Here is a 15677-nt window from a genome sequence, read left to right on the forward strand (position 1 = left end):
CCTGGCTGTCTATGAGCGTGTCAGAGATCCCTCAGATTTAATCTAAAATATATTTTATTGTGTTCCGAAGATGAACGAAGGTCTTACGGGTTTCGAACAACACAAGGGTCAGCAATTAATGACAGAATTAAAATTTTTGGGTGAACTAACCCTTTTACCCTCTAAGCGCCAAAGTCGCAAAATTGCGATAAGACGTCATACTTAATCAAATAGACTGTAGTTCCTAATATGGTGTAATAAACACCTTCCAATTCAAATAATGTAACATATAAGACATTGCTGTATACAGTAAGTGAAGCAAATGTAAATTTGCATGCAAGCACCGACAATCATATTTGCATCCGTGTCAAAATCCATTGGACTCTTGTGAGATTTCACCATAGGATGTCACAAAAGGCCACCAAAATAACATGGGTTACTCTAATTGTTTTATCGAATTATTTTAGCATGAGCAGACAGTTTCACAACAAAGTATTGTGTAGGAATAACAAAACTATTTCAAAGTACCCATGATGTAAAAAAAGAAATACAAAACTGAGAAAAGCCATCGCTGCACATGTTCCAGAGATTCTGTCTATCAGAGTCTATCAGAGATTCTGAAGATCTGCCGGATGCACAAAATTACTTCTGAAGAGTCTGTAAGCCAGGAGCTGCCAGCCAAAAATCAGTATCAACAACCCAGAGCCTGCAAGAGACCGTCAGCATTACATTATTACCAGTCTGTGATGCACTGAGCATGTGTTTAATACGAGATGAGAGCCCTGATTTCACTTTAATACACGGTCTCTAAAGCGGTGACACAAATGTATGGGTCAGAATTATTGATTTTTCTCTTATGCCAAAAATCATTAGAATATTAAGTAAAGATCATGTTCCATGAAGATATTTAGTAAATTTCCTACCATAAATATGTCAAAACTTCATTTTTGATTAGTAATATGCATTGCTAAGAACTTCATTTGAACAAATTTAAAGATGATTTTCTCAATATTTAGATTTTTTTGCACCCTCAGATTCCAGATATTCATATAGTTGTATCTCGGCCAAATATTGTCCTATCCTAACAAACCATACATCAATGGAAAGCTTATTTATTGGAGCTTATGACTGGTATTGTGCTCCAGGGTCACATATGATCAGATAGAAAGCCTGCCCTTTGACCTTTAACAGGGATGTCCAATCCTGCTTCTGGAGCTCCAACACACTTGCATTCAAATTCTTGAAAGAAATCTTCTTTTAAATCATCATAGATAAGTTAGGATAGCCTCAGACTTGTCTTAAATCCCCAAAGGCAAGAATGAGAAATTTGTGAATTTATTGAGTTCAAATTAATTATTACAACATAACACTAGCTACATTTAATAACACTGTGGACTTCAATTCAGAATTCAGCAACAACTCTACAGAAACGAGTCTTGATTGCCCAGATCTTGAGACAGGCTCTTTGAAAGTAACTACTCAAAACCGTGGTCATGACTAAAATAGTGTGCGCGCTTATGATTATTACAGTAATCTGCAGGCAGCGCAAAAAGACAAGCCTTGAAGTATTTTTCATTGTGTACACCAGTGAATTCTTGGCAAGAACGGTCATTTATTCAATCAGATAAAGATTTTTTTCTTCTTAGGAACCATATAAGATGTTCTTTAGAACATAAATGAGAACTTACAGATAATTCTTTCAAGAATTGCACTTAGGAACATATTTTACAAACTTCTTGGAAGTGATCTAAATTTATTTATTAAGAAGTCTTCAGAAGTTTATTTATTTTTGTGAATCCGGCCCCAGGTGTGTTTAATTGGGATCGGACAGGTCTGGACCCCCCAACCTATAAGCAATTCAACAACAGACAACAATTATGAGTGATATGTGATAGAGACTTAGACGTTGTGGATGAACGTCCCTTCAGACTGTAAATTTGGGAATCATTTTGATACCCGAGCTACCAGATTTGATGACCCATAAGCTTTTATGGAGAAAAGAGGACCGACTCAGCAGTGAATTCTTGGTAATTATTCATTTTCTTGGTTATATATTCTGTATGTTTAATTGGTTTTATGTGATGCTAAACTGTATGACAAAGGCTAAAATGACAAATGTTTCAGTGACAAAGCTTTTCCAAAAGAGAGAGCTTACCGAGAGCAATCCACCAGTGCTCTGTCGGGGGAAAATCAGCCATAACTGAAACCAAAGTCACAGTGAAAACAGGTTCAAAAAGTCCTCATGTACTTTTAAAATTACTATTTTACAAAACATTTATCATACAATACAATACAATACAAGTTTATTTGTATAGCACATTTAAAAACAACTAGTGTTGACCAAAGTGCTTTACAAGGCTAAAAAAAACAGACAATAATGACACAAAGCATTTAAGTACTAGAGAACAATAAAAGTAGGATAAAAATAAATAAAAGCTTAATATATATATATATATATATATATATATATATAAAATAGAGGAGAAAAGCAAGAATCGCGGGTAAGCTGTGAGATTTGTGAGAGAAAATCGCCAAATGGCTAATAAAAAGTTGCATCGTGAGGATGTGTTGCAAATGTCATTCCCCAATTCTGGCTCTGAAGGGGAATATTTGCCTTTCGGAAATGACGATCGGTTGTCTAATAATCGCGCTTCTCCCGGTACATCTTTGCAGCGCAATGGTGCCGCCGTAAAAGGCGAGAGTGTTCATGAAGCACAAACAAGTGATCATTTCAATCCTTTGCCCAACGGGGATGGGGTGGCGGGGCAATATCTATTATTTCCGAATATTACTGATGAACTGATCAAAAAGTAGGCTACTGTTCACATGCGTTTTACTGCTATATAGTATAGTAATAATTTAGTACTTTTTCCTATTTTATTGTTGGTTTCCTCTTTTCTGATCATTTGGAATGAGGATAAAAAGACAAAAAAAAAAAACATTAATTTACAAGTATTACAAGTATTAATGTTTAATATAAAGACATTTTGCAGGGAAAAAAGGTTTGATTCATTTCTGTGAATCACTTTATGTAATTACTGAAAATGGATAAAATTGATAACAGACGTTTTAGGGAACTAATGTGTGAGAAATATTAAAATTCATATCTTGACATTGTTCAAAAAATATTTGTTTGTTATATCACTCGACCTTAATTTTTAAACTGACTCCTGATACTTGTCATTGATGTATTTGCTGTTCTGGTTCTTGTTTTAAAGCTATTTGCAAGTGAAACTAGAAGTAAATCAAAGCCTACAACTCAGAACAAACCCAGTAAAGCTCAGCTCTCAATATTTGATGATGAAGAAGAAGAGGTGATGTTAAGCAGGCTTAATTTAAAGAGGTAGTAATCTAGATATATTTTATGCTATGCAGTGGTTTTCAACAAGTCTGTTTTGATTTTTTTAGGAACTTTTTTCATCAACGCCAAAGTCCAAGTCAGTTCAGGTCAAAAAAACATCTCTACAACCCAAGAAACCTGTATCCAGTTCACTCTTCAGCGATGATGAGGTATTTGTGTGTTTAATGCAGAGTAAAACAATTACAATACAGTCAACACAATTGTAAAAATACTGTACAAAATAATATGTTCCAAAACAAAAACTTTTTACAAATTTGTCATTTTATTTTGAAGATATTTTTATTTGTTCAGTCGATGATATCACATGACATGGCACAACATTTGCTTGTCTATATATCAGGATCAGTGGATGAGCTCTAAGACCAGCAAAGAGAGCCCGGAAGTGAAGCCCAGTGGAATGAAGTCGAGTGTTAGCGCCCCCTCCAGGCTACCCAGTGTCAAAACACCACAAAAAGATCGCCTGTTTGATGATGATGATGATTTGTTTGCAGCCACAAATGAGTCAAGGTGTGTGGATCTGTGATCAGTTAATGTACTAAAGTAGTAAGAGAAACAATAAATCATTATGCTGTTAAGTTTTTTTTTTGTCTGTCCTTGCAGTAAGAAGTCATCTCAGAGAGTATCTCTCCTGTTTGAGGATGAAGATGATGATGAGGACAAAGAACCTCTTTTTGGCTTCAAAACACCTGCAAATAAAACTCCTTCTGAAGCGAAGGTAAGTGTGGCTTATAAGTGTCCATATATTTTTTTTTTGGGCTACCTTTCAAAATTTGCGGTCTGTAAGATTTTTTTAATGTTTTTGAAAGCAGTGGATGAGCTCTAAGACCAGCAAAGAGGGCCCGGAAGTGAAGCCCAGTGGAATGAAGTCGAGTGTTAGCGCCCCCTCCAGGCTACCCAGTGTCAAAACACCACAAAAAGATCGCCTGTTTGATGATGATGATGATTTGTTTGCAGCCACAAATGAGTCAAGGTGTGTGGATCTGTGATCAGTTAATGTACTAAAGTAGTAAGAGAAACAATAAATCATTATGCTGTTAAGTTTTTTTTTTGTCTGTCCTTGCAGTAAGAAGTCATCTCAGAGAGTATCTCTCCTGTTTGAGGATGAAGATGATGATGAGGACAAAGAACCTCTTTTTGGCTTCAAAACACCTGCAAATAAAACTCCTTCTGAAGCGAAGGTAAGTGTGGCTTATAAGTGTCCATATATTTTTTTTTTGGGCTACCTTTCAAAATTTGCGGTCTGTAAGATTTTTTTAATGTTTTTGAAAGAAGTCTCATATGCTCAACAAAGGCTGCATTCCACAGTTATATTGTGAAATATTATTACAATTGGAAAAAATTAAATATATATATATAAACAAAATTTTAATATATTTTAAAATGTAATTTATTCCTGTGATGCAAAGCTACATTTTCAGCATCATTACTCCAGTCTTCAGTGTCACATGATCCTTCAGAAATCATTCTAATGTGCTGATTTGCTGCTCAAAAAACATTTCTTATTATTTTATCAATGTTCAAAAATTGTTGTGCTGCTTATTATTTTGGTGGAACTTGTGATTTTTATTATTTTTTTTGTTCCTTTGATTCTTTGATGAAAATAAAAAGTTCAATAGAATAGCATTTATTTGAAATCTTATAACTTTAACCCTTAAATGCATGAATGTTTCGCCAATCATTATTACATATTCAGGTCTTTAGCGACCCGGACCTGTATATCCAGCACGGATGGATCTCTAACTGCTGCAATAGCAAAAAACTCTCTTGATATTTTAAGAACAATTACAGAAGAATAAAATAAAGCATATTTCGTTACCTTTTGAAACTTGAAACTTTGAAGCAGATGATTTTGCAATCGCTGTCATCGTCAGAGTGCACTTCCACAGTACATTCAGCATCTGCCTCATATTCACGATCTCAGCCATATTCTCAAAACTATCGTTTTCAATGACTTCATATTCAATATTTTGATCACTGGCAGCTTATTCACCACATCCAGCATCAAATGACAGTGACATTTATATTTCATTGCGTATAGTAATTGCTCTGCAGTAAAGCCATTCAAACCGCTTCAATTTTTGCTGATGATATTCGTTTGTTTTATGCCTGAAAAATTCACGTCATCATTGTGTATCAAACAGTGCAACCTTGAGGAAAAAAGATGCATTGCACATATTGAGTCATCAGATATGTAAATATATTTGAGCAGGGAAAATACTTACACATTTACATACCTCGGGTCTCTAGCGACCCTATACACTTTTTACAAAAAATTCATCAGAAAACAGGTATTCTTTTATATTTTACTATTTTTTTTCTTGCTATATTGTTTATAATTAATAGATTGAGGAATACTAAGAAAGTTGATGTCTAACTTAAAAAAATGAAGGAGGGAGAGGGTAGAGAATGATGTCCCGGGTCGCTAAAGACCAGAGGTATGCATTTAAGGGTTAAACCTGTCTTTACTGACACTTTTGATCAATTTAATGTATTCTTGCTAAATAAATATTCATTTCTTAAAAAAAAAAAAAAAACATCTTATTGAACCGAAGCTTTTGAGTGGTAGTGTATGTTTCCATAATTCATTATGAATCATTTGACGCATACTTTTTTTTTTTGTCACTGTACATCATTAATGTCGGCCAAATTTTATTTACCGTGTTAATATTAGTAGCTAAAAATAACTTTGTGTTTCTGGTGCTCCCTCTCAGTTTGAATCTACGGAGGAGGAGAATGTGCCTAATGTAGCAAAAGACAAAATAGCAGAGGAGAAGAAGTCTGTGGAGAAGAAGCCTGTGGAATCCACTCCATCCTCTGACGACAGCACTGAGGTTAAGAAGAAGCCAGTAGGAGCAGTGAGCCTTTTTGGTGGGATCGATGTATTAGCAGACAGGCAAGACACAAGTAAAGTGAGTAAAATGTTTACAAAATAATAAACAAATGACAATGTTTAAAAAAAAAATAAAATTTTTGAAATAAGTTTTTATGCTCACCAAGGCTGCATTTATTTGATAAAAATACAGTAAAAACAGTACTATTGTGAAATATTACAATTTAAAATAATTTTAATATATTTTAAAATGTAGTTTAATCCTGTGATAACAAAGCTGAATTTTCAGCAGTCTTCAGTGTCACAAGCCTAGAACACATAAGAGGCTTCTTTTATGTTTTGTGTTCAAAAACATTTAAAAATCATTATTATGATTTAAACTTTTGACTGCTAATGTATGTAATATAAAATTAACACATAGCATAAAATAAAATATTGACACTTATGGTTTACGTCTAAATTTATGCTTACAAAAAAGGGTTAGAGAACTGGGGTCTATTCCACAGAAACAGACTAAAATTCAAGAAGAGATTGCTGATGGTGACGAGCTGCAAAAGGAGGGCCCTCCACCCATGGAGAGTAAGGGGACCAAGGCCAAGAAAACAGCACTGAGTCTTTTTGATGATGATGATGATGATGATGATGACGATGATGAAGATATGAACAGTGATGAAATAATTCCTGTGCCTAAAACATCCAAATCTACAGAAAATAATGCACTAAAGGTTAGTTGTTTCAGATATTTAGTGCTGTAAGGTATGAATTTGAATGACTTTAGGAAGGTTATTTAATGTTGTTTTTTGATTTTGCTTGTGATCTCAGGATCATGGGCCCCGAATGAAGAGCACAGGTGTGTTCCAAGACGAGGAACTGCTTTTCAGTCACACTCAACAGAGGGACAACGATCCTGATGTAGACCTTTTTGCCACATCTCCTAAACCAGCTGTAAGTCTATGCTATGATGAACTGTTTTTTAATTCTATCTACACAGCTTTTAGACTTTTCCACTTCATGGTGACACAGAGGTTACTTACTGATGAAGGTATTTTTATTTTACAGGTGGCGTCTCAGAGCTCTGTAAAACCAGTTGTCCCCACACTGTTCAGGGATGATGATGACGATGACCTCTTCAGTTCAGCAAAGCCTAAAGCTCCTCCGGTACCATTTGTTTCCCAACTTGTATATTAATACGTTTTTTTGTTTTTTAATGTAAAAGCCAATACTCTATAAATACTTGTACTCTATTATCCACATACAGAAAGTACCCGAGAAGCCCAGCAAGCCTAAAACAAATGAAATGGCCAAATCAACACTGACTTCAAGCAAGGTATACTCAGAAATAAATCTACTTTGCTAATTTAATTCCTCAACGTTCAACAACAGAATATTTTTGTGAAAACTATTGTTTATATGTAGAGAATATAGATGTAAAAATGTATTTATTTATGTATTTACATTTTATTAAAGATGTTACTATGAATTATAATTATGTTATGGAGTAACTGAAAACTTTTTATTTGTATTTATTTTTAATTTTTTTGAATTTTATTAATTTACCACATATAAAACATTATTTGAGACATTTCCAGAACCTGTAAAAGTGGTTATTGGTTGACTTGTATGTAATTGATATTATTTAATCGCACAGGAGTCTACAAGCCCTCTAAAATCTAAAAAAACCTCCTCAAGGATTGGAGATCTTCAAGTAACGTTTTCAAAAAATAAAATCTCTATACTTTTTATGCTCCATTTCTCTCATTGTGAAAACAGTGTTTTCTTTATTTCTACATGTTTTTACTTTGTCCTCCTGGCATGATCTTTCTCAGAAGTCAAAGAAAAGTCTTGCTTTATGACTCACCAATGCCTGTCAGCAATGTGTTAAAAATCTATGTCTGCAAACCATATATACATTTTCACTGTTTCTGGTATACCAGAACATCTGTAGCTTTGCCATAACATTGTATCTCTCTCTATGCCAATGCTGTAAACCATTACTGCACCAAAAGGAAACCACCACTTGATGCAGTGCTCTGCATTTGGCAATGTGCTGTTTGCAGTGTTTGCAAGGCAGCAGTGTATTAATATTTGCCACATAACCAACAATTATGACATTGACTTAATATTTGCATACTGAATTGTGATTTCTTTCTTGCATCAATTTAAACCATTAAGCCATCTTGACTTATTGACACAGACCTAAAACCTAGATTTTACTCTATTCACTATTCTGTTGTTGCCTTGCATGCACAGGCATGTTATGAGGAAATGCAAATCTGGTGTACTTCTAAAATAGTACATTACCTTCCTCTCTGAAAAAACATTTCCTCTCTGATCTTGGCATGTGAGCAAAGGGCACTGTGTGTATTGATTTTAAGTTTTGTCACAGATTTAAAGACCTGTTTGTTTCTTTCAGGCTAGCTTAGCTGTCAACCCTGCCAGCCTTCCGCCAGGCGCGGTGCCACGGATTCCAGGAGCTGTCAGCGTAATCCCTGGCCTGGCACCTGCCTCCCTCCCTGCAGCTGCCAAGCCGCTGCCAGCTAGAGATACGATCCCTGATCATCGGCCCTCCAGTGAGGGAGGGGTGAGCTTTGACTCACCCGCTCAGGTCAGCATGCTACAGAATGCTAACAAGGTAGGTCAGACTGCAGTATGTTTTATAGATGTCACAAAATATTGGTTGTGTGCCATTGCAATGAAAAATGCTGCTGGTATAGTGTGGTGCTAATTTAGCCAACACTTTTAGTTAAGTTTTAGTTTACTAAAAGTTTGGGAATTTAGTGTAGGTTTAGTAAATGAAAACTTTATTCACATTTTAGTCACGATGCATAATGGTTAAACTTATAATCACAATAATTTTGCATTACTGATCATGATGGTTGTCTGGAGAAACTACATCAACATTATTGCACCTATAAGCACAAATCAAGACACTATCAACTCTCTTCTCTCAAAAGCTTAAAAAAAGTGAAATTTTTATTATTAATATAATTCTAAATAATAATCATGTTTTTATATTAAAACTAACAAAAAATACTTTATTGTGTCAGAGAGGTTGTGTAAGTGCATTTATTCAGGAATCACAATCACAAACAATATAGTCGAAACCCATGATTTATTAGAGTTTATTACCGATTTATTACAGTTTGGGAATGTTTAACAGTCTACATTTCTATTTTTTTCCCTCTTTTTCTCTTATTTTTGTTGAAGAAAATATAGACAGATTTTGGATATAGAGTTTTTATATTTACAGATTTTACTACATTTACTACATTTTTACAGTTTTTACTACATTTTAGTCTCGTCTTTTTTCGTCAACGGTATTGCATGTTGATTTAGTCACAGCTAGTGTTTAATGATGTTGGTGTTGTCTCGTCTTTTCTTAGTCATGGAAAAAAGTTGTCAGTGAATATTATTCTTTATAATTTTCGTTAACAAAATTAACACTAGTAGACTGTCTGAATCACTGGCTTTTTTTCTACTGCAGGGTCGGGCTAAAGGCGCAGTGCGACGGCGGCCACAGACAAGGGCAGCAAGACATCTTGCAGCACAGGAATCTGAGGAAGCTGTTGGGGAAAGCACCTCTATACAAGCTGATGAACCAGTTATGGCTGCTTCTCTCCCTACCTTTAACCCCGTTTCAGTGCGACCCTCAGCACTCACTATACCGGTCAGCACCCCTGCTCCTGATGAAGCAGTCAGGCCAAAGAGATTTCTCGATTCTGGAAATGATCTGTTTGATTCAGATGATCTCTTTGCCACAAAGCCTGTTCCCTCTTCAAAACACAACGCAAAAACCCCTGAGGAAGGCCGTAAGAAAGCCTCCAAGACAGAGGCCATCATAGCCTCAAAGAAAGACCAGGCCTCGTCTATTTTTGACAGCCATGAGGATGATCTTTTCGCCACAGTGAAACAGAAGCCTGTCCAGAAAGCCAAACAAATGTCCTTCCTAGATGATGATGATATTTTTGGAGCAGGAAGTAGTAAAAGTGCAGATAGTAAAAACTCCAAATCACAGGCCAGCTCTGCAAAACCAGCTGTTTTCAAGGTGAATATCACGCATTCTTTAATTCAGTTTAGTATTACAAATTAATTGGGTAGTATGGAGTGGTATGACTGATTTTTATTTCCCTATTGACCATACAATTAATGTTTTACAGGATGAAGTGAAAGAACCTCCCAAGGCCCAGAAGAAGCCCAAGGAAGTGTCTTTGGATGCAAGTTTGTTTGATGAGGATGTTGATATTTTTGCTGATTTGACTAGCACCACAAAGCCAAAGGAGAAGAAAGCTAAGAAGAAATTGGAGGCAAAATCTATATTCGATGATGACATGGGTTAGTTATCTTTGCAAAACACTCTTCACTCTGATTCTTACCAAGTGCCTCGTGTGTAACACGTCCTAAAAGTGTGCGTATGCACAAAATACAGATTTTGCTTATGCACAAAAGTGTTCAGATTTGTAAAAACAGGTATGCCAGAAGCTGTGCAAAATTACCCATGGAGCAAATAATTGTGCATTTCCCCCCCCCCAAAATAACCATATACTGCATGGAGCCTACTCTGCCTTGTTTTACTATGCATAACCTTGTATGCATATAATTTCCATATGCATATTTCTATCCATGTGATGCTACTGTATTCCCTCAGATTCTATCCTTCATATGGAATTTTTCATAATGTTGGGAAGATGAGGGAAAGGGTTATCATAAGCCACTGTCTGTCTGCAGACACCTTTTATTTTTGAGTTCTTAACTTAATTAATGGGAGTTTAAAATCATTCTGTTTACTTGATCAGTCTAGAGTGAATACATTTGTGTTGTTTTAAGAACACTGGTTTTGTCGAAACTCAGAAATGCTCAATTACAGGTATCTGCTTTCTGCTTTCACCTCACAGATGATATCTTTTCGACTGGGACTACGAAACCAACGGTGAAGCCGTCCTCTAAGTCTAAGAAGAACCAGCCTGCCCAGGATCCCATCTCAACCGTGGAAACGGGCAATAATATTTTCGATGATCCCCTGAACGCGTTTGGGGGAAACTGAGTCTCCTACATAACAGCTATATGTTTAACTCTGTAGTGATATTCATGGCCTAAATGTAGGTAGATGTAATCTAACACTGTTTCTCAATTATTTAAACTCTAATAGGTAACTTTTGCAAAAAAATAGAAAAAAAGAAGAAGATTGTAAATCTATTTACATCTAATGCTATCTGTGAAGTCATCTGATTGGTAAATGATGTAGCGGTCATCAAATGACATTGACATTTGTAATGTTTATGTGTCTTTTATTAGCACTTTAAACATGGGATTGTCTGGTAATGTGTAAAAGAGGAGTTGATTAAGACTGGAGACATTCTTCTGACATTGTCAACTGTAAGGTTTAAGTTTTCAATGTGGTGCCATATCTCTAAGCCTGTGCGCCAACATAAGTGCTTTTGGTGTTGATGTTTTTATAACTTGAGCTGAAGTTTTCTCGTGTTGCATGTGAAATGATTTTTGGAAACTAAAGAAAATCTATTTTATGAAACGTACTGAATGAGTCTGAGTGCTTGAATTCAAACACATTTGCAGAGGACCAAACCATTGCTAATCCCAATGTAAAAGATTTGAAATCTTTAAAGCTTTCAGTGTTGTACGCTGAAATGCAACCAGATACAGCCACAAATTGTTGTTTGACGCTGCCAGGGTGACCGGGGTAACATCCGGGAGATGGAAGAGAATGGTCCCGCCCACTCTGCATTACCATTGGACGAGGGGCCCTCTTTTTCTTCAACGGCTAACGTCATTCGTTCTCCTCACTGTCAATCAAGAACATCACAATAGGCTGCCTCCTTTTCAGTTATTTGTATTCCGTTTTAATGGGGCCTTTGAGCCGCATAACATCGAAACAAAAGCGGTTGTCCGTGGCTCGAAAAAATAAGGTAACGTATTGGCGTGCAGAAACGGCAAAGGTGGTATAGAAATTTGCAGGCGTCAACGGCATTTGCGAGTAGTTCGTCGGGCTGCCTGTGCCGCTTTGCTAAACCAGCTAGCCACTAAAATAGAATTAAAGCACATTGTATTGCAGGTTTCTGTCGGATAACGGTAGAGACTGGGGAATCGGTCGCTTTTACCTTTAGGAGCAACTACCTAGCTTTTGGGGTGTGTTGTGGCTGGGACATCATACAGGACTCTCTCTGATCCAGCGGTCCCTCCCTGCAGATCTTTTCTGATGCTGTCAAGGTAAGATGACAAAAAGGTGAACTGAACCACTGTTTTAAAAGTCAAAGCACCGACCTAGTCGACTGGACTTTTGGATGCTGCACTTAGTAGTCGACTTTTGGCGAGAATAAGTTAGAAAAACGTCCTTTGTTTCTATAAAGGCACTTTTGTGTTGTTTAGACTAATTGTAAATAAACAATCATAAATAAACAGTGTTGATCAACAGAAGTAATAGACAGATATAGATAGATCTACGTGATTTTACCATGTCCTCTCAAAAAAAACAAACAAAAAAAATAAATATAATAAAATAATAAATTATATATGAATATGAATTATATATGAATAAATATAAGCATGTAAATATTTTTTTAAATATATACATGTATGTTTGTGTGTGTGTGTGTGTGTGTGTGTATATGGGTCATTGACGTATAAGGATTTTCGGCAGGCCAATTTTAAAATACAGAAAATAATATCTACTGTAATTGTTCAAACATTAAGAATGTTGTGTACACATAAATTCATATTAAAATTTAAAATGAAGTGAATGTAGTGTTTTATCATCTAGATGAATTGGCCGTAGCCTTAAAAAAAATGTCATGTGGTGCGACCATGATTTATATTAAAATTAAATAATTTCCTTAACATGCTTAACATTTTTTTTTAAATGTTCTCAGTAATTAAAGTGTTTAGAAACAACGTATTTGCGTTTAATTTGAGTTTTTGTAAATAATGATCTCTTATTTTTGTTCTATAATTTCAGAGTTGCCTTCTTAAATGTAGTTAACAGACTTATTTTTCCTGTAAATTGCATAAAACTGATAAAAATGCTTTAAAAAATACCATTCCCTTAAGCATACTGTAACATTGATTCATATTTCAACCACAGAAATGAGATATTTTATTTTAATTTTAATACAGTTATTGCTATTATTGGTCGCACCACATGATGAGTGGTCGCTCCAAATGACACAAAGACCTCATATCATTAAAAATCTATTTAAAAAGACGTGTGAAAAGTGCAGCACGTGGCATTAACTGCAGGCATTTCTTTAGCGCCAGTTATTTCTGTACTTTGCCCAATATTGGCTGTTCAATTGACCCTTTCGCCGGGAGTTTGATTAACAGGCAGTCTGACATATTATAACGACAAATCCGTCATTTTTGTCCGTGTTTAGAAACAAAGTATTTGCATTTAATTTGAGTTTTTGTAAATAATGATCTCTTATTTTTGTTCTATAATTTCAGAGTTGCCTTCTTAAATGTAGTTAACAGACTTATTTTTCCTGTAAATTGCATAAAACTGATAAAAATGTTTTAAAAATACCATTCACTTAAGCATACTGTAGCAGTGATTCATATTTCAACCACAGAAATTAGATATTTTATTTTTAATTTAATACAGTTATTGCTATTATTGGTCGCACCACATGATGAGTGGTCGCTCCAAATGACACAAAGACGTTATATCAAAAATCTATTTAAAGAGACATGTGTGAAAAGTGCAGCACGTGGCATTAACTGCAGGCATTTCTTTAGCGCCAGTTATTTCTGTACTTTGCCCAATATTGGCTGTTCAATTGACCCTTTCGCCGGGAGTTTGATTAACAGGCAGTCTGACATATTATAACGCCGACAAACAAACCAGACAGGAGAGTAGATTAACGTCGGTGGACTTGAACTTGAAAAATGGTGTGCATTGACATCTTTTCACAGTTGAAACAAGATGCCTTCTGATGTTCATACATGTTTATTTCGTGCTATTACTAGTAAAGATGAACAGATGATTGGTTCATGTGCCGCTTGAACTGAGGGGCTACAGCGATCTGTCACGACATGTTAAAGAGCCACAAAACAGTATTTGTTGTTTGAATTTCTTTCAAAAAAATGACAAAATTTGAACACTGAGACTTTGTTTCATACTAAAAGTAGCCAGCTCTGTCTTGTCTGTCAGCTCATTGTCAGTGTCCTCTTTGCGCCGTGATGTATTTTTCAATGCGTGAGAACATGATGCGTGGCATAAAAGTGTCATGGTTTGTCGGACGTAGCAACAGTAACTAAGGGGGGCAGGTCTTTGCGAAAGGTCAATTTAGAGTAGGGGGAGGTTGCTGGCTCAGGTTCTGAGATGACAACATGAACATCTGTCTTATAGTAGAAAATGACATCTGGAGTTTGTGCTAGACTGCAGGGTCAGAATTAAGATGCTGCCTATGGTGAGCGTTTATTTTACTTTACTTGGCAGTATAATCTGGTAGAATATATTAAAATAGTTATTAATAAATAAATAATAAATGACTAAGAAATGCATAATTACCAAACTAAAATGACATGCTCTGAATTATTATTATTATTTTTTTTTGCATCTTTTCTCATATTGTACAACGATTAAACTTAAACCATCTGAAATGACCCAAATTGCATAAAAATATATTCCAGATTATACTAAAATAAAGTATTTTATGCATATAAACCATCAATTTAATATAAAAGCACAAAAACTGCCAGTCTGGGACATATATCTATAATGGAAAACACTGCAGTGGTCGCACCACATGATATTTTCAAATTCAGTCAAAACTTACAAGCACAGAATTGGTCACCGAAACGAAACAAGCTAGCTTCGCACAAAAGGTCACTATAAAATTTATAATGAAAATAAATAATTGCAGACATAACTTATTATTCATTGTTTTTTTTGAGGTCATACCACATGATGTCCAAATGTGGTAACTACATACCAGCCTTTAAAAAGGTTATTTTTTTTCCAAATTTGAAAGAGACCTACAAACCTGCTTGATGCTTCCATGGGTCCTTGGCAAATTGGTATATGATGCAAAGTCCTATCTTTGAATGGATTTTAACATAAAAGTCCCAAAATGGTAGTTTCGTGATGGTTGCACCACATGATATTTCATAAAATGGAAATCATCGGACAAAGTTTGTTTGTATATTATGATGGAGATATAAATACAAATGCTTTGCAATTTTACACAGGATTACAAAACACTTTGGAAATCATGCCAAATAGTGCAGAAAATTAATTTGAATGAATTTAGGGTAATTTCAAAGATGTTTACTAAAAAAAAATGATGGCCGGACAGTCGCACCAAATTATATTTGACACTTTGAATAACAGAAAAATTACAAATAACTAATGTTTTTTGAAAAGTTAAAGGGGTCATATGATGCTTTTTTAAAGATAATTATTTTGTGTATTTAGTGTAACAGAATATGTTGACATGCTTTAATGTTCAAAAAACACATTATTTTTCAAATACTGTACATTATTGTAGGTCCTATATG

The 15677-nt window shown here is 35.2% G+C and overlaps 2 protein-coding genes across 7 annotated transcripts in view; both read left to right on the forward strand.

The window, feature by feature from the left end:
• LOC107678570 (WASH complex subunit FAM21-like) overlaps positions 1–11701 on the forward strand; it is a 20562-nt gene extending 8861 nt beyond the window's left edge. For 2 of the 5 annotated variants that reach the window (XM_016473884.1, XM_016473886.1), the window contains 14 exons: positions 3198–3293; positions 3388–3489; positions 3681–3847; positions 3941–4055; positions 6052–6249; positions 6677–6895; positions 6993–7115; positions 7230–7328; positions 7429–7497; positions 7819–7875; positions 8584–8802; positions 9655–10215; positions 10328–10502; positions 11063–11701. In XM_016473884.1, coding sequence (XP_016329370.1) covers positions 3198–3293; positions 3388–3489; positions 3681–3847; positions 3941–4055; positions 6052–6249; positions 6677–6895; positions 6993–7115; positions 7230–7328; positions 7429–7497; positions 7819–7875; positions 8584–8802; positions 9655–10215; positions 10328–10502; positions 11063–11211 — 2349 coding nt within the window. In that variant the 3' untranslated portion in view covers positions 11212–11701. The remainder of the gene's footprint in view (positions 1–3197; positions 3294–3387; positions 3490–3680; positions 3848–3940; positions 4056–6051; positions 6250–6676; positions 6896–6992; positions 7116–7229; positions 7329–7428; positions 7498–7818; positions 7876–8583; positions 8803–9654; positions 10216–10327; positions 10503–11062) is intronic. The other 3 variants (XM_016473885.1, XM_016473888.1, XM_016473887.1) reach the window with 3 other exon arrangements.
• Positions 11702–11972: 271 nt separating this feature from the next.
• Positions 11973–15677, forward strand: part of LOC107678595 (AN1-type zinc finger protein 4-like) — a 22769-nt gene continuing 19064 nt past the window's right edge. For both annotated transcript variants that reach the window (XM_016473928.1, XM_016473927.1), the window contains exons 1-2: positions 11973–12091; positions 12238–12392. The gene's annotated coding sequence lies outside the window, so the exon portion shown is untranslated. The remainder of the gene's footprint in view (positions 12092–12237; positions 12393–15677) is intronic.

This window comes from Sinocyclocheilus anshuiensis, unplaced genomic scaffold (genome assembly GCF_001515605.1).
Source record: "Sinocyclocheilus anshuiensis isolate Anshui unplaced genomic scaffold, SAMN03320099.WGS_v1.1 scaffold536, whole genome shotgun sequence".
In the NCBI taxonomy this organism is placed as follows: Eukaryota; Metazoa; Chordata; class Actinopteri; order Cypriniformes; family Cyprinidae; genus Sinocyclocheilus; species Sinocyclocheilus anshuiensis.